We start from the raw sequence: 18,570 nt of genomic DNA on the forward strand, positions 1-18,570 counted from the left end.
CCTGGAATTGACACCTCTGTTTAGATCTTTGGGGCCCCTAGTAAACACAGCCCCTCTCCCAGACCATGGAACTGATGTTGGACTATTGGATCAGTGCATATAGCAGATTAAAGAAGATCTCACTGTTCTGAGATCAGTCTTCAGGTGCACCAAGCTTCATTGTTCTTTTAGAGAGCTTTGTGATTAGGCTTTGGGGAGCAGTTTTTCATGTCCACACAGCTCACGTCATTGAGCACTGAGGCAATGGTTTACAGTGCTCTCAGAGTCTGAGCCTGTGACGCCAGATTGATTCTCTACTTCAGACTCTTGGCAGGTCTGGGGTCAGTTATTGGCCATTTTCAAATTGACTGCATGGGATGAAAAGAGGAAACTGCTGAGTCACCAGAATGTCTATGATTATGCGTGCTTAGCTTCTGAGTGGGCATGGCAGAGCTGCAGTGCCACTTACCTTTACAGGCAAAACATCACAAAGACCTGAGTGCTACCATCAATGCACTTTAGGTCATATTGCCTCTGTCTCCATCTCTGTCTCTGTCTCTCCTACTCACAGGGTCCTCAATTTGGCATCCTCCATGCAGACAGGCTGCTCGTCTGGAAGAGAAAACTAAGGTATGGATCTTGAAAGGCAGAACAATGACAACAAATGCCCCGCCCCCTCCCCACCCAAATAGTTTCTCCTGAGCCATATTTTCCTCAGCTGTCATTGACACTGTGATTGGCGTAATGGACACTGTTTAACTCGTGCCCCAGTAAGCAGGTGTAACGCCCCAGTTTTTCTCCAGGAGTTCTTTTACCCCCGATGTGCCCGCGTGGCCGTTAGTTAAGCCCCATATATGATCCCCCGTCTGTTACGCTGCCCCTCTTCCCGCAGAAGCAGGTGCGGATACAACTCACTGACCTGCGTCTGAATGTACCTGAGCAGGTTTGTTTCATGCACCCCCCCCATGTCCTCCCTGCATGGGTTTATCTCCCCCACCTGCATTACATTTTAATAGAATTTTTCAGAGGGCCAGAAGACTGGACCTGCTGGGCCACCGTACGCTTCTATCCCCGCCCACCTGATTTTGTTAATGTGACTGGGGTTCGGGCCTCTCACTGTACTGATGCTGCTGTGTATCCATAATGGAGTGGTGCTTACCTTTGTAGATATACAAAAATAGATCAGCATTGACCATTAATGCCCTAATAATGTCTCACTAGGCTGTTTTTACAGGGTTTGTACCATAAATGGACTTTTCTGTTTGGTGTTTATTGGACTTTATTGAAGATTTTGAAATCATCCTCTGTGACATGCAGATGATCCACTCTGGCCTGCCAAGTGTCTGAGTGTTTACATTCCTTCTATTCTCCTACTGAAGAGATTTCTTTATCAAATATAAAATATCCCTGCAAATGTAACTATCAAAGAAGGCATTTGGACTTCACCGTGTTTATTACTATGACTGTATGGTATAATGTAAGCACGGACGTAATTTTGGGGGGGGACGGGGGGGACATGTCCCCCCCACTTTTTCAAAAGCTGGCTTTGGTCCCCCCCAGTTTTTACGGTTAAAACCAAATATTTAAATAGCGACGAATCCATGTCCCCCCCACTTTTGAAATCAAAATTACGTCCATGAATGTAAGCACTCAATCCAAGACAACAAGTAATATACATATAATATGAAAAAGTATTTAGTGTTCCCAGTTTAGATTTTTGTATTGCAATGTTTTGGTCTTAAGAATTAAATGCTTGAAAGAGCACAGGAACTGTGGAATATGGTGTTTTGTTAATCCACTGACTGGGTTTCTCTGTGCAGGTGACCAGAGCATCTTCTGAGAGCATCACATCTGCTCATGCTTCCAGCGCATCTGGATCTCCTAGCAGAGTGTTCTATGTATACAACCCTTATATCTAAACCTGCGTGAGACTGAATACTAAGCCCTGTTTCCCAAAATCATCATAGAGTTTAGATCATCTTAAATGAGATAGAGAGAGAGCGTGTTCAGTGTAATGCTCACTCTATAATTTTATGATGCTTTGGGGAAACCCATGTTTGGGCAGGGCCTGCAAAACCTCAATTTGATCTGTTTGCCACCAGGTGGCAGCCAAGAGACATATACCGTAAAAATGAGATTTGGCGAGCAAAGAGTTGTTTAATACTCTGTGTCTGTCTTTCTGTCCGCCTACCACAGGCAAAGCTGGGTGATGAGTACCTGGACTATAAGGATCTTGCTGCCCTTCCTAAAATAAAAGCAATCTATAACATCGACAGACCTGACATGCTGTCCTACTCCCAGTGTGGGAGCTACCCACCAGAGGAAAAGACCTACGCAGAGGTGTGCACACATGGACACTTGCCAAACTTGTTTCAGACATAAGGTTTTTCAAGAAGCAGTAATAACTTATTATTAATATAAACATGGTGAGAAATTAAAGATGCTATTCTTATGTTTCTCTCTCTTAAGTGAATGTAATTGTATTGATTGGGATGTAAACTTCAAAATGATCATTTAAAATTTTTATTTCTTTTTCTTTTTGTTATTTCTCTCAGTGATTAAGCATGCACATTTTTTCAGCAAAGCAACGAAAAAGTCATTCGCCAAACCAGAGTTAATTTAGGAGCAACTGTGAAATCTTTTTAATTTTGTGGTAGTTTGTTCTGTCCACACCAGTATTTTAAAATATACTATTAAAGTGATTTAGGAATGTGCTTGGAATCCACCTAGAGGACTTTCTGTGTCTACTGCCTCCACGTCAGCAGACCTGAGTGTGAGGGGTGGAGGGGGTGTGGCCTTCTCACTGAACACAACACATGCACGCTGCACTGCACAGATCTTCTCCATGTTTACAGTCCTCAGCTAAGAGTTAAGAGGGCAAAAAAGATCTATGCATGTCTCCAAATTATGACCTGCACTTCACTTAATGCAGAACAAGTAAAAGAACTCAAATAATAATTAGATGTGCTGTGTTGTTGTGTGTGACCTTCACCATACAAACATATTGTTAGAATGTTATGTGCATGGAAGGACTAGCGTAAACCTGACAATGCTTCTCCCATCTACGGGGGGGTTGCTTGTGACTGAGCTCGTTCTAATGCGTCCCTGTGCATCGCACGACTCCTTGGTTCACACTGACGTAGAGTGTTGCTTCATGTAACCTCATTTCACTCGCCTGCTTTTTTCGTTTGCAGTCACCCCAGTTGCTCACCCCAACTCCAACAGAGGTACAGTACAGTGGAGCACAGGCAGCCGCTCTCTTCCACATACCTGTGTCATTTCTGGGAAACCTGTGTTGTGATTACGCCTCGAAAATGCCATGGACTGCTAGCGTTTGTTTTTGACTGTCAGAATGGTGGAAATCCAGTCGGTTCATGTGATTAGAAACTGACTGGCATTTCTGGATGTTCCATTTCTGCTTATTTGTCTGCAGTTTCCCAAGGTTTTGAACCCCTGATGTCTCAAAACCTTTGATCATCATGTAGTCCTGTTTACAGACATTGTCATATGGGAATTTTTGTTGTATACCCCTGTAAACTAAAACTGACAATACATTTTTTTTCCACAGGGGGATGGGGAAAAGTCACCCCATCAGAGGAGAGCCTCCAGTCCCAGTTCCAACAGCTCCCTGGGGGGTTACGGACGCTACACACCCTCACGCTCACCTCAGACCTACAGCAGACCAGGTAGCCTCCACTTGTACCAACACAAACATTTATTTAGCAGTTTTGTTTTCAAAATTACTTACTTCCCTATACTTGACTTCACTTAATTGCTTTCATTTCCCTTTTTTTAAACTTGTTTTTCTTCTCAAACAAAAATAATAAGTTGAACTTGAGGCGATGAAACCTAAAACAGCACACATGATCATCTTAGGTGCATTGTATACGCCAACGCAGTTTTGCTCAGTGAAACTCGGTATATGAAAAGAAGAGATGTTTCCCACAATGCAGTATGGCTGCTGACTTTATATAACTGCCCTTTCCCCCTTGACTGACCACTGGGACCACCACACAGAACATGTGAGCAGTAGGTACACACCACAGCCTGGGAATTCCAGCTCGTTGCCTGTGTACAGTGCGGGTAGGTACGATGGACGCTGTAGTCCCAGAGAGTCCCATTCACTGGCCCAGTACCACAGTAGTGGCAGAACCCCCTCACATGCAGGGAGCGGGGGTGTGGCCCTGCAGCTGAACCCCACCACCCTGGCCTTACTCCAACAGCACAACTACATCCCCTACTTCCAAGGTACCACAGCTCGGCTTGCGGGCCCCATGCATTAGCTTAAACCAACTAATGTCCCTGACCGGCATGGAACTGTTGCTGTCACCGCTGAACTGCGGCACTAATTGGTTGCTATGATTGTGATTTGTCACCACTGTTTGTAAAGATTTGTACAGTTGGTTATATGTAGCCCAGATGGTTAGGGATAAATAATAAGCAATAAATAAATAAAACATATGAAACTGCTACCTTGTCCTTCGCCCACCTTCCCTAAACAGGAATTGAGACAGAATTCAAACAGGAAGCAGTCTCTGAAAGTAAACCTAGGACAGGCCTGCACCTCAGTTTGTCTCCTTACGGTAAAGCCCTGGACCCATTGGTCCCACTCTCTTTTACTATCTTTTATCAGTGTGATCCAGTCCTGTGGAGTTGTAGGTGTACCACAAGGTTCACTCTTTGAACCATCCAGTTTATTTCTGCTTGCCATTATTGTGTCTGTAAAGACAGTACTGTGCCTGTAAAGACTTAGTTTTAACAGTGACGTGTGCATGGAAATCTTGTGTGTATTGTTTTTATTTTAGAGTTCTTAGTAATTGCGCAATTAAACAGCTGGGAACATTAAAGGTGAACCAAATATATATTGATGTGCAGACGTGATATTTGTGCTCATCAACATTGTGCTATGTGGCAGTTGTACATAAATATGTTGGACTGCACCTGACCTGTGACCGTGACTGCCTGTAGTTGTTGTTTATTCTCTTTTTGTTCATTGTCATTGACTGGCCTTCTTGGTTTCCTCTCTATTATTTCGACATTCTCCAGCTGATTCTTATTAAAATGAGTAACAGCTCTAGCCTTGTGGGTTTTGCCAATTGAGCAATGCAGATGATCAGATCTAAAGCACGTTGGGAGTGTGGTCAGAGAAACTTAGTTATATGCTGTCCAGCCATCAAAACAAGCTCTGGAGAACTGTTTCAGTTCTAGCAACATCTTAGGAGTACAAATTAAAGTGCAGACATTGATTTGTATGACACCATGCCTACGGATGCCTAAGAGTTTTAGTGAAGGACACATAAAGTTCTATGTCTCAGTCTCTGTTTGAAATATTTCTGGTCAGTCATGACCTTGCTTGTTGATGGTCATTTGTCCCTTCGATGTTTGAGATGAAGAGAGGCAGAAAAAGCTCTCGAGGTTTCTCAAAAAGATGAAGAAAGAGTGGGAAAATGAAGTTCTCGGTAGAAGACTAAAGAGAACATGGACTCTGTAATTTGGAGGCTGCATGCCAGTTGTGGAGGCATACTCTTTGGCTGGCTCCATTCCGAGCCTGACCACGTTTTACTGCAGTGTACCATTGAGCCGCTTGTGTTCGGCATGCTGTGTTTTGGTTACAGTTCCCCCTTTATTGGGTGAGGAGCCACATCAAGTGCTTGGATAGTTGGCTCTCGCTCACAGTTCATGAGCTCTGCAGACACCAGCACTCTTCTTTCTTGAATTTGAATGAGGCAAGTGAGAAACACAATCATTGCCAAGACAGACTACAGAGCGCAGATTGTGAAGAAGAGATGTGGAGTGTCAGACCTTCGCATTCAGCACCTTCGCTGAGCATGCTGGGTAGATGGTAGAGTGTCTAAGGCCTTTTCCTGGCAAGGTCATAAGGGGTTAAATAGGCAGACTGTGGTTCACACAATGCTCACCTTCGCTTGCTTTTTGTGATTTATGTGTGGTTGCTGTACCCAGGATGATCTGACATACTCCAGATGTGTGCAGGAGTTACTTCCTGCTTTTGAGTGGTGTTTTACTTACAAATCCTTATTTTGTGTGTATGCATGTATGTTTGGAGTGGATTGGCTCCTTCGTAGTTTCTCAACCAGGTCCTGGAGACTCACCAAACAGTCCACATTTTTCCTCTAACCCAGCATACTGTACATTTGTACCAGGTGTGCAGTGTTTTAATGGTTTATTAAATTAAGGGTTTGGGCCTTAATTTGTGTGAGCTAAGTTAGAGCAAAAATCTGAATCATCTGGTGGGACTTGAGGACTGGGTTAAGAGTGCGCAAGTGAGTGACAAAGTTCTTTCTGCTCATGCAGATGCTTTCAAGTACAGTATGTACTTTCTGTATCTCTCTCCTTCCCCCTTGTTGTTTGTTAAAAATGTTTGGAAAAATAAATAAATAGGTTTTTATAGCAATAGTTAATAGAAATAGTTGCTTTTTTGGTTCACTAAGTGCTAGGTACTTCATGATCTAACATGACCTGTTCTAATGACAGACTGCACTGACGGTAGACAATGCAGTCATATAACCTCATCTGTGTTGATTCACCATAAACTGAGCAGTTTCTAAGCTCTGCAAGAAAATTCCATGTAATGCACACCTACCCCAGGTGTGTCCCAGGTGTGTCCCTGGTTCAGTCTTTGGTTTTAGCTTGTTGGGTCATGAAGTTGCAGCTGTAAGGTATGGAGAATAAATACAGCATAACTCTTCTCTCTCACCAAATCCCCATTCTGTGTGTGTGTGTGTGTGTGTGTATGTGTGTGTGTGTGTGTGTGTGTGTGTGTGTGTGTGTGTGTGTGTGTGTGTGTGTGTGTGTGTGTGTGTGTGTGTGTGTGTGTGTGCGTGTGTGTGTGTGTGCTCTTGCTTTCACCCCTTGGAGGTAGTGAAAGTGGTCGCAGCACCCCCAGCCTCTCCGCCTACTCAGATGGGAAATCCCCGTCCTCCACATACGTCTCTGCACCCAAGCATTTCCACATCCCAGGTAGTACAGTCTAATAAATGTATGCACAGTTGAATAAAACTCATCTTTATCTTTGGTTACTGGTTACATTTCCTGCCAACATCCACGCTGATATACAATTAACAGAATTGCTGGTGACACAGTTGTTTAAAATTTGTGCTTTTAACACAGTCCCTGCAGTCATTTCATAGGCTGTGTTTGTATTCTGCATTTGTGGTTTACTGCAGTAAGCCAGTCGCACGCAACAACCTAAAGTCATATTGATCATAAACAGAACAGAACTTCCACCGTCACCAAACCCACTGGCGGCCGTCCTTGGATCCAGCTAAAATGAACAAAGCAAATTACCAAATACACTGAATACATTTCCACCCATTGTGTTTGTTGTTCTTTTCCTGGATTCTTTTGTTTCCACTGCTGGCAGATGCTGAAAGAGTTCTGAAAATGAGCCGCATGTGTTGCGATTAGGTGCGTCATCTTCTGGAGAGAGAGCCCTGCGTCATATCTGGCTGTCGCACAGAGGCGGCTGAAGCTTTAGAGGCGCACAGAACTTAGGGCGGTTCGTGCGGTCCAGTGAGACAAACGTGCCGTGTCAGGTCCGAGTGAAGCAGCGGAGTCGGTCACACCTGGTTATCTCGTCTCTTTCCTCGTGGCTAGGCTCAGGTTTACGTGATTACGCCCATCTCTTCTGTCCTCTGATCTTCAGTGTTGTTTTGATCTGAGGATACGTGATAATTGGGTGAAAGATTTATAGCCGGTTCCTTGTTTACATTGCCTTGGCACTTTAGCAAGGGTGCCAGATTGGATTGATTATGTATTAGACAACCACTATTGTCTTGATCATTTTAAATCTCTTGGTAAAAATTTGGAAGCCCAGATTCAGCATCAAAGCCCAATTAAGACAAAGGCACAAACAGTTGACTTTTGCATGCCCATCATGATTATTTATACATGATGAGGAGTCTGATAGGTCTAATCTGAGAGAGCAGCAGCTCTTCTGCACAGCAGAGACACTCTGCCCTGCTGCTCTCTCTCCTGCCACCCTGACTCCGTTTATTCCGTAATTCCTAACTCATGCTTCTTTATTCATGAAAGCTTTCTTTCTTTCTTTCTTTCTTTCTTTCTTTCTTTCTTCTTCTCCTTCTGCGTCTTCATGTTCCCCTCTCTAACTTTCTTGCTCTCCCTGATGTCTCTGCTTCTATCATGCTTTCTCTGTCCTCCATTTCAGATACTAAAGCCAAAGATAATATCTATAGAAAACCCCCTATCTACAAACAGCATGGTACAGTTCAATCTGGGTGATAACCAAGACTCTGTTTGCATGCTCTGTTGCATGACCAGTTTTCATGGCCTCCTGTTGCCATGGTATCCAGTGGCCTTTGACCTTTCCTTTGGTTCTGGGTTTCCATCTCAGAATGTGCAGTATTGCTCCATATCCCTAACCACATAAAACCACACATAAACAACAGGTATTTGTAAAAACTAATGTGAATCTATTTATGCATTGGCTTTAACTTATTTATTACTTCTTTCTGAGTGAAATCTTGACAGAGTAACACACAGTAACCAAACATTAACTAGGACCTCAATTCTCTCTGAAACTAAAATAGCTGACAGTCTTTAGGGTGGTGATACTGCTGTTACATCTGTGCTGATTTGGCTTTACCTGGCTATCTGACAGACTGCTTCTCTTTCATTTTCTCATTTCCGTTACTGCAAGGGAGTTCAGGTTATAGCACATGATGCCAAATTTCTGACATGGAAACAAACAAACAGCTTTGTGGTGTTTGCCCCTTCTCAACGGCTAGTCACTCACAGCATCTCTGGTGATCGTGTTTGTGTGGTTTTGACATCGAGGCATCGAAGAGTGTGTGTGTGTGTGTGTGTGTGTGTGTGTCATTGCACTCGAGAGTCTTTGGAGGGCCAGTGGAAGGTGTCTGTGCTATTTGTGGTGATTGTTGTAAGATTCATAACTTGCTGTTGCTGTTTGGTCAGAGTATGGCTCATCCAGTTTGTTTCATTGGTCATTGTTCCATTTTCTTCATTTATTTTTAGATTATTATTTATTTATTCTGTCCCATTTTGTCCTGGGTGTGGTAACCTGTGACATTATCCTAATATGCTTGTTGGTCTCCATGGTAACCTTAAAGGTGTGTTATAGGTTCATTCTTTAATTCTGAGAACACTGTTTGCTTTATGACTGGTGGCACTCTGTGGTGTTGGTGATACTTCTTATGTGTTTTGGATTTTGACTCGTTTCGTGTGGTGTCTTTAGTTTCTATGATTTGGTCCTGGAGAACCTTGCATGGTACTGATTTCTTCATTCAGAAGTATCAGTTTATATTTATTGCACTTTGCAAGAACTGTTGCCTCATATTTTTCTTCTTCACAGCCTCCAGGGGGTCTTGGCAAGATGGAGATGACCTCGATAGAAAGGTGGACCCTCGTTTTGTGCACACGTCTTTAATTCATCCTGTCACATACGTTCATTACAATTTTATAGAAATTTCTGTAATTTTATTGATTTTCCATCCTTGGAGTTCCACCAAACTTACTACATTCATTTAATCACCCATATATTTTAGTGTTTTCATTGAAATTCCTTCAGTCCTGACTACAATTTGGTTGTCTTTATAGACCAGAACTAGTTGGACAAATCTGAAGAGTGAAATGGATGGTCAGTCACCGAGCGTTGACCCTAGGACGTCCACCCACAGCCTGCCCACAGACATGACCCAGCCCAGTGAGTAAGCAATCTGCGTTCCCTTCAGGGGCACTGGACAATCACAGGCAATCTGACCCTTTTACCAGCCACTCAGGAAGGTCCCTTCCCAGGCAATGAAAAATCCTTAACTGAATTAGACCAATCTGCACACGTGCTATACTACATATTTCAGAGCCATAATCCACTTTTCTAACATACAATTAAGTCACTTTTGAGTCTATATTACTGGGTTCCCAGTGATATAGAATTAATTACCAGTATAATCATGATGGATTCCACAGGTGTGAACAGCAGCTCTGATCTGATTTGTTTATTTCCCTCTCCTGTTACAGATTTCTCATGCAATAAGTCTGCTTCTCTGCCAGGTTACGGCCGCAATGGCATCTACAAGGTAAGCAGCCCAGCAGATCTGGATCATAAACAGCTAAAGATGCTCCTCTTTTCTCCAAACCCAAACAAACAGTCTGTATGATGCGCAACTTCTAGCTACATCTGTTTCCAATTGCGCTTCCTGAGTGTGCGCCTCGGGTGTAGCAGCTGTGGTCACGTATGCTGTCTCTGGCTGCCTCTGTCTCAGTGATGAGGAATCCTCTTGGATTTGGGGTTTGATTTGACATGGCCAGCTGGGAGGTAGGGGAGGTGTGCTGTAATCACACATATGGATCACGATACAGACCCTGTAGCTCAATTAGAGATGTGGAGGGTGTGTGTGTGTGTGCGTGTGTGTGTGTGTGTATGTGTGTGTGTGTGTGTGTGTGTGTGTGTGTGTGTGTGAACTCTCTGGATGCTATTGGCTGCTTTGATGTGATATCTGGCTGCCACACAGAAGAGTGAAGTCACAGGCGCATCATCATTAAAGAGGAAATTAGGTGTGTCTGTCTCCATGAGGGCCAGTTGATGAGAGAATTAATCTTTATCAGTATTAGATCCATTATTCTTGCCATAATCAATGAGCCTGAAGAATGAAAGCAGAGTTTGAAGTTCGTCTCCTGTACACTAGGTGGCAGAAGTGTGCGTATATTACAGTAAACAAAGCATTCTGTGATCTTGGCCATTGAGACAGTGTTTCCCCACACTGAGTCCTTGAGTAACCTTGCTCTGCATGTTTTTAGTGTTTTCCCTTCTCTCAAGACACATGACTTGGCTTAGAATATAATTAACAAGCTTCTCATGAGTTTAAAGTATTCATGTGGGGGGATAGGGCTACTCCAGAACAGGCTCCATTAGAGGATGGTGGACCTTAGTCAGTCTGTGCTTTACCTAATTCAGCAAATTAATGTCTTCGTTATTGAAAAGATTAGCTTGAGTCAGATGGTACAGACATGAATCCGTACTAAGGACACAAGCTGAGCTCAGCTCTCTGGTGGTTAAACTTGCAGCCTGCTGATCTGAAGTGATCAGCCTGCACTACTTTCCTATTTAACACTTCTGTAAACCAAAAAGATAGCAAAAGTTGCAGTATGTAGAAGAGAAGGTTAGTCTCAACAGAATAAGAAAGTTCAGTCACCAAATAAAAAACATCCTGTTTTAAATTCAACTCTAACCTCAGGAAATGAAAGAGAAATATTTAGAGCTTAAACATTCTCTCTGTACTTCTTAGGGGGGCGATCTGGGAGAGGATGACCACGAGTCTGAGTGGGGTGCAATGAGAGGTCAGATACTGTGTATATATGTCTTGCTTGTGCAGAGTGTTAAATTCATGTTGTGCAACATGTTGGGGGACTGTGCTGAAAGAGGTGCAGACCTACATGTGTGTGTTATGTGTGTGTGTGTATTATTGAGACTGTATATGTTTACTCCTCATAATGCATCATAATGCATTAGTGGCCTTAAAATTTAATCTGTTGTTACAAGGCATCATGTAGTCCATTGACATATTTTCTGACTCAAGCTATTTTCTCAGAAGTATTTAAATGTTTATATATATATATATATATATATATATATATATATATATATATAAAACTGTATAGATAGATAGATAGATAGATAGATAGATAGATAGATAGATAGATGTATATACATTTTCCACTAATGAGGAACTTACAAATCCTGTCTTTCCTTCTACATATTCTGTCCTTCTGCAGAGTACAAGGTCAGTCTGTTTTTATGCAATGTACATGAGTTTATTTATATATACTTTGATACAAATGGGTCATATGAGCGAGTTCTAAAAATATTTATGCATGTGTACGTGTGTGCGTGTGTGTGTGTGTGTGTGTGTGTGTGTGTGTGTGTGTGTAGGTTTATCCATATGACGTGCTTTCTGTGACTCATAGAGTCAAAGTGAAGCTACCGCGTGATGTGGACCGTACAAGGCTAGAGGTGATGACTCTTGTCTCTCTATCACAGTCTCTCTGTCACTGCATTACCAGTCTGCCCCTCCCTGTCCTTCCTGTCCTCCCTGTCCTCCCTGTCCCTGTTCTTCTCATTTTCTCAATCTCTGTATGCCATGTCTCGATTTCTGTGTTCAGGATGTGTTCTGTGTTTCTGTATTAGGCTCCCTCTTACAAAGACATACAGCCTCCTCATTAACGATTAGTTCACAGGCTGTCCTGACAGCTTCTCCAGAATGTTCTACACGTGAAGCCCGAGGGATCAGTAAAGGATTTGCTGTAGGGAGCTCAATTCAAGACTTTTCAATTTTTAAACCTGTAACTCAGTAATCATCTCTCTTGCCTATAAACAGTAGTGGAATAGTGTGTATGATTTATGTGTGTGTGTGTGTGTGTGTCTATGTACATCTATGTCCACTTATGGATATGAGGAATTAGATTACCCATGGTTGTCAACAGTATTTACCAGATGTTAGCAAAGGGTTCTCAGGGGGTTTAATGAGGGCAGGGGGTGATTTGCAGCACCCTCAAACTGAATTGTAAACCTTGTGTTGTATATTTCCTAAATTCCCTAACTTACAATTCTGTAGTGCCTAGAATGACAGGGTTGTGAAACTATCTGCACGTTTGTGTTCACGTCTACACTCCACAGTTAAGATAGGGTAGGCCTTCATTTACAGTTTATTTTCATTATGAGCAATACTGTCAGTATCTCCCAGGAGGTGCTTACAGCATCCCAGCAGGAAGCTGTGTTACCAAAGCTAGGGGATTTGGCCAGTATTTCTAACCATAAGTCATCAGCACCCAGAAGTGTTATTCTGCAACACACAATGGAATGCGTGTATGTGGAGGACTCAGGGTATGATGAAAACCTCAGGCTTACAGGGTGTGAACATTCTCACACACACACACACACACACACACACACACACACACACACACACACACACGCACAAACACACACAAACACACGCACACAGGATATCTGTAACAACCCAACAGTTATAAGTTACATCTGTGGCTAGACGGGGCTGATTACTGCCATAACTTTGTCCCATTTCTTTAATCCACCGCGAGGCTTATTCCACGCAGTAGCTGCTAATGGATGGCAGATTCAACAGATGCCACTCTCCTGTTCCGCTTAGCTGCTGCACACCGGGCTGTTGGAGGACTTCACGGTGTGCTGGGTGTACTCTTCAGCTTTTCTGCCATTAGCTCAGCTGGAGTACTGCTATGATGGTTTTTCAAAACATATTAAGTGGCAATAATCAGACCCATCTATCCACAGATGTAACCTAAAACTATATAATAATGAGTGATAGAATGTGGAAAAGAAGTAGAATGTCTGCATACTTTAGTGTCTGTGTGTACTTTAGTACTTTAGTATGTGTCTATGTACTTTAGTATGTGTCTATGTACTTTAGTATGTGTTTAGTACTTAGCATGCATCTACATACTTTAGTGTCTGTATGTACTTTAGTACTTAGTATGTGTCTGCATACTTTAGTGTCTGTATGTACTTTAGTACATTATTATTTAGCTATATTTAATGTAAAGAAATGTAAATAACTTTTTTTTGTTTTTTTGTTTTGTAAAACATCTTGCAACTTCATAATTATATGTCTTTTTGTTGGTTTTTTGTAGGTTATCAGTATATTGCATTGTAAAGTAATGTAGTCTAGAATGTAATTTGTCATGTAAATTATAGTTTTGCCCTGTTTATGAGATTATTTGATTCAGTACACATTTAACCTTTAAGTGCTTGAAGTCTTTTAAGTATGTGTTCTGCTCTCTTTCAGAAGCACCTGTCACCGGAAGAGTTCTTCCGGGTGTTTGGGATGACCATCACACAGTTCGACCGCTTAGCTTTGTGGAAGAAGAATGACATGAAGAAGAAAGCGCATCTGTTCTAAATGCACCACACCTCCTGTGTACTGGCCCCCAGTGAACTGCCCCCCCCCCCCTGTGAACTGCCCAACCTGTGAACAGCCTCTGCAGAAGATAGAGATGAAGAGGAGTTTTCCTTATCCATCTGATTTGAGAGAAAAACATATATGCATTTCCATTCTTCTGCATATTTGGTGTCATGCAGAGTCCCGCTGAAGGAGAAACCAGTGTGCTGCACTTCTGCCATGCTGTAGACATGGCGTTAGCCACCTAGCTTTCTGTGTGAATCCAACACTGTAATCTGAATGGTTTTCTGGCAGGGTGGGGAACAGCATATGAACTGTGCATGACTCTTCCTCCCTCTACTCGCTTATCTTCCAGTCTGGCATCTCTACGTGAGAGAAATAGCTTTCAGTCCAGTTGTAATCCACTTTCTTTACTGTTTGATACCATGCCTGTAACTCTTTGTCTGACTCTGTGTTCGTGAAAGCCTTCTTTGTTTGTTTTTGTTCATGTTCTTCTAGTTCTTCTGCCCTTTCTCATTCCGTAAGGCTCTCCAGTACCTTTCACTGCCCTCTCATCCTCATTTGTGTCACTGTTGGAGTGACTCTGTACCTGAATTGCCTCATTCACGTCCTCTCACCCCCCCCCGCTCCCCTCATCTTGACCTGCCTCTCTTCTCTGCTTCCTCCGTGCGTGGTTCTCGTTTGCAGCTCAGAGTGCGATGTGATCTTGATCATGCTTGGTGCCGATCATGCTAACTGTTGCCAGACGTGTGGCTTCAGCATGCGTGAGCCAGACGCTCGGCCTCGGACGGCCAGGCCAACGGCTCAGATGTCTCTGGACTGACCCAGCGAAGCACCTCATTTGCCTTCTGCAAGCTCTCGCCATGCTTCTCCACCATGCCGTCTGCCAGCCCCAACATGACTCAGCAGTTAGCTTCCATGTAGCTGTGCTCCTTCCTTTCAAGTGTAGCCACTGTGAGATTCTGAGATTTATGGGGATAGATCAAAGTCAAGGCTAGTTAAAATGCTGAAGAAGTGGTCCTCATGCATTAATTCCCTCTAATTTAGTGTCATAAAATCAGATATTATCTAATGTTATTGCCACACACTGTAGCCTTTTTGATTATATTCTGCATAAAGCACTCAGAACATTGCTCCTCAGAGTATTTTTGTACTCTCTCTTCGTCTCATGCAAAGCTCATTACATTCTTTTCAACAATTTGCAGATGATTACAACACTGACTTTAGCATGGAGACACATGCCAAGGTTTTCTTTCTCTCTGTAGGATTTAGCTGCGCTAAGGTATGAAGCGTTCGTAAGGCATGTGGCGCAGTGACGTATCACGGAAAACCAAATATGACCGCGTGTTTTGCTTTCTCTGTTTGTCAGTAAATATGTGTGTATGTACAATGTATAAATATCTGAAGCAGTTGCTACGTCACTTTGTTGGCATGCACTGTATGCAGTTGAAGTTATATTAATCATAAATCAAATGGAATTGTACTCTCTGTGTGTTCACACACGAGTGGCTTGTTCTTGGCTTATTGATCCTGATTTATTGTAGTCTTTGTAAAACTTGTTTGTTGGTGCAGTATGAGGAAGGAATCCTCATTCTTCAGTCATTTGGTGTTCTACCGAAATCGATTTTTCAACCAAATTTAGCATGGGTTAAAAGGTTTGTGCATTTGGTCATGTATATTGTCATTATTGCAATGGAAGTAAAAGTAAGTAATTGTGATTTAACTAAGACACAGAGGTCATCCCAAGAAGGAGAGGCCTGTTCAGGAAAAGCCAACTTATGCAAAAAAATCCATGATTTGAAATTAAATCTTTCCTTAATTATACTATCTTAAAAGATATAAGAGATATATAAGGTAAATGTTTTATAGACACTTATTGTGTCTCTCATAAGACTCTTGTTTGATGTTGGGTCATCTTTTTTTCCTGCACAGCAAGGCGACGCTGTTGCATTTCTTTAACTTTCAATATGCACAGGCTCCATCCTGAATACATTTTTCATGCAGTTATATCTGGGCCCCGAGAAGTTCTCCACTTATAGTACATGTGTCTGTATGTTTTTTTTTCTGAGTGTATTTGTGTGCACATGCAAGCACTCTCATAACGGGAAGGCTTTCCCAATGGACCATGCTGGGTTGGGTTGCATGGAAATTCTGCATTAGTCTTATTTGAACAGCTGCAGGCATTTGTGTTTGTGTGTGTCAGCATCTGTCTCTGGGAGTGTGTCAGTCGATCAGACCAGATAAGTCGAGTGCAGATCTTTCATCTGCTTTGTGGCTGTTCTCTCCGGTCCTGGCCAACTGTAGATCTAATCACAGATCTGCTTGCTTTGGTCCAGTCAGTTTTATGATACTCTGGTTTGCTTTTGAATTTATTTGACTAAACTTTTCATTTAATAAAAACAAGTTCTGACTGTGTGAAAATGAGCTATTGGACAGTAAACTTTGAGAAAGCAGTTTGGAGGTGTCACTAAGTCTAGTGCAGCCACTATACTGATTAAGGTTCATACGCTGAAGTGGCTGAGTTTAGCCAAACCATAGTTTTTTTGTTCATATATTCAAAGCAGTGATTTTTTTCTTTAGTTTTTTTGTTTGTCGTTGTGAATGTAAAACAGAAGCTCAAAACACTGAGTTGCCAATCAATAGAGTGCTGTTTGATTCTTCTGTGCTCTGTATGAACTAACAAATACATATATAGGCCAACTATAGGCCAATTCCTTCATTTTGGTGCAGTTATGGGTGGGTTAAATCTGAATCTAAATATCACCATTTAAAACAATACTGTTACTTAGTCTTTATGGCATTTTCTGCTTTCAAGTTTGCAAAAAGTACTGATGTTCATCTTGCAATAAATGTTTCATTCAGCTATTCTGCCAGTATACCCTCAGTGCTTTTCTGAACAAAAGGTTTATATATATTTCAGGAATTCTATTACAGACATACCACCATGCAAAACTCATTTCATGGAGGTACAATTAATACTCCAACCTCCCCCCCAGTCCCACTTGTCTTTGTAGTTTCAAATATACATTTTGCAAGATTGATTGTGCTCAATTCTTTTATGCAGCATCACATAACTATAACTTGATGTGACACATCTTTATTAATAATGCACCTGTGCATCTTATTCTGTGAATCAGTTTGGTTGCAAGAAAATCTAGTGTGTGTGTGTGTGTGTGTGCACATGTTTATTTGCAGTGTTGGGAACATTACTTTAAAAATGTAATTAGTTAGTTACTACTTGTTCAAAAAAGTAACTGAGTTAGTAACTGAATTACTCTATAATAAAAGTAACTTGTTACCAGGGAAAGTAACTATTTGCATTACAGTAAAAAAAGTTATATGCCAATGAATAAGGATTTTTTGAAAAAGCAGTTTTCACAGTCAGTTGAAATGAGTAGATCAGAAAGGTGTTTAACTTTTGATATTTATTGCACATCAGACCAGTGCAGGATAAAATCCTTTAAAATCCCAAATCTTTGTATATAAAAACTAAAGTAAACAGTTACACTATATAAAGTGCATTTACATCTATCAAATTAAATTAAATTCTCTCAAACTGAGACAACTGGTTTGTTCACAACAGAAGTAAACTTAACAATAAAACCTCTATTCTTAATTAAATAAATCAAATACCCAGCCTGGTAGACATTCAGGAACTTCAAGTATTTTCTTAAATAATGTTTATATCGCCACCTTGAAAATGGTATTTTTTCAAGTTTTTCTTTGGTTTGCTCCTGACTCGCCATTTCTGCCACTTCTCCATTTGTGTCGTGTGTCACTGGTGTGCTTCGGCACGTGTGTAACAACACTGGCTCTGATTGGCTACCATAACGCTGCCTTAGCCAATCGCTTACTGACTTGTTAAGTTAAGCAGGTGTTACACAGAGAACTGTGACCTATTGAGATCTGTTACTCCTCAGTGCTGAAAGATAATTGAAACATTTATGAAATACTTGTAATGTAACTTGCCATTGCAATAACTGGCCTCAAATTGTCCTATGGTTGTTTTAGAACATGGCAGATTCTTTCCTTGATGGAGATTTGTCGGTGAATTCCTTCATTGAAGCTTACCAGAACAAGAGGATGCTGGCTCATTTGCGGCGTGTGAAGATTGACAAGCTGCAGGAGATGGTGCTCAAACACTTCCAGATGCTGCAAGCTTCTACTAATAAGCCTCTGCAACCTCATAATGCCAACTCCCCAGTGCCCATCCACAACCAGGCCAACGGCTCCCCAGTTCCTGCGAGACCACCACCAACCTATCCAACAGGGCAGCAACCAGGCTTGCCATACCCAGCAGCTCTCTACCTTTCTGTCCCCATTCCCTCTATGGTGCCATTAGTGCCAAGCCCACTTCTACAACAGCATTCACCAGCGCTCTACCCCCAAGGACAGGCTTTATCGTGCAGTAATGCACTTTAAGTGTTCTCCCTTTCCTTTGATGGAAATTTATAAACCGGGCGTTTTCCAAAAGCACTTTGATCACACAGCTTTGGGTATCTTACCCTTAGTGATGAGAGATGGTGTACTATGAACTATTCTTGCTTATTTACTGACATCTGCAGTTAGTATGTTTTTCAGGGGTAAATTGCAGTAAATTAATTTTTCAACATATTCCTAAAATGGGCCTGTCGGGTACAATGTAATTTTATATAATTCT

General features: G+C 41.9%; 1 protein-coding gene across 14 annotated transcripts in view; it reads left to right on the forward strand.

Moving 5' to 3' along the window:
* Window positions 1-16,775, forward strand: part of ablim2 (actin binding LIM protein family, member 2) — a 55,580-nt gene extending 38,805 nt beyond the window's left edge. For 2 of the 14 annotated variants that reach the window (XM_076999935.1, XM_076999933.1), the window contains 14 exons: window positions 551-609; window positions 872-922; window positions 1,800-1,877; window positions 2,176-2,319; window positions 3,174-3,206; window positions 3,548-3,665; window positions 3,997-4,227; window positions 4,482-4,562; window positions 6,856-6,957; window positions 8,165-8,218; window positions 9,329-9,372; window positions 9,574-9,679; window positions 9,994-10,052; window positions 11,262-11,515. In XM_076999935.1, the coding sequence (XP_076856050.1) occupies window positions 551-609; window positions 872-922; window positions 1,800-1,877; window positions 2,176-2,319; window positions 3,174-3,206; window positions 3,548-3,665; window positions 3,997-4,227; window positions 4,482-4,562; window positions 6,856-6,957; window positions 8,165-8,218; window positions 9,329-9,372; window positions 9,574-9,679; window positions 9,994-10,052; window positions 11,262-11,477 (1,376 nt within the window). In that variant the 3' untranslated portion in view covers window positions 11,478-11,515. Of the gene's footprint in view, window positions 1-550; window positions 610-871; window positions 923-1,799; window positions 1,878-2,175; window positions 2,320-3,173; window positions 3,207-3,547; window positions 3,666-3,996; window positions 4,228-4,481; window positions 4,563-6,855; window positions 6,958-8,164; window positions 8,219-9,328; window positions 9,373-9,573; window positions 9,680-9,993; window positions 10,053-11,261; window positions 11,516-11,748; window positions 11,757-11,905; window positions 11,987-13,796 lie in introns of those variants that run through there. The other 12 variants (XM_076999932.1, XM_076999946.1, XM_076999934.1 and 9 more) reach the window with 12 other exon arrangements.
* Window positions 16,776-18,570: the final 1,795 nt, after the last annotated feature.

Source organism: Brachyhypopomus gauderio, chromosome 3 (genome assembly GCF_052324685.1).
Source record: "Brachyhypopomus gauderio isolate BG-103 chromosome 3, BGAUD_0.2, whole genome shotgun sequence".
NCBI classification, from domain to species: Eukaryota; Metazoa; Chordata; class Actinopteri; order Gymnotiformes; family Hypopomidae; genus Brachyhypopomus; species Brachyhypopomus gauderio.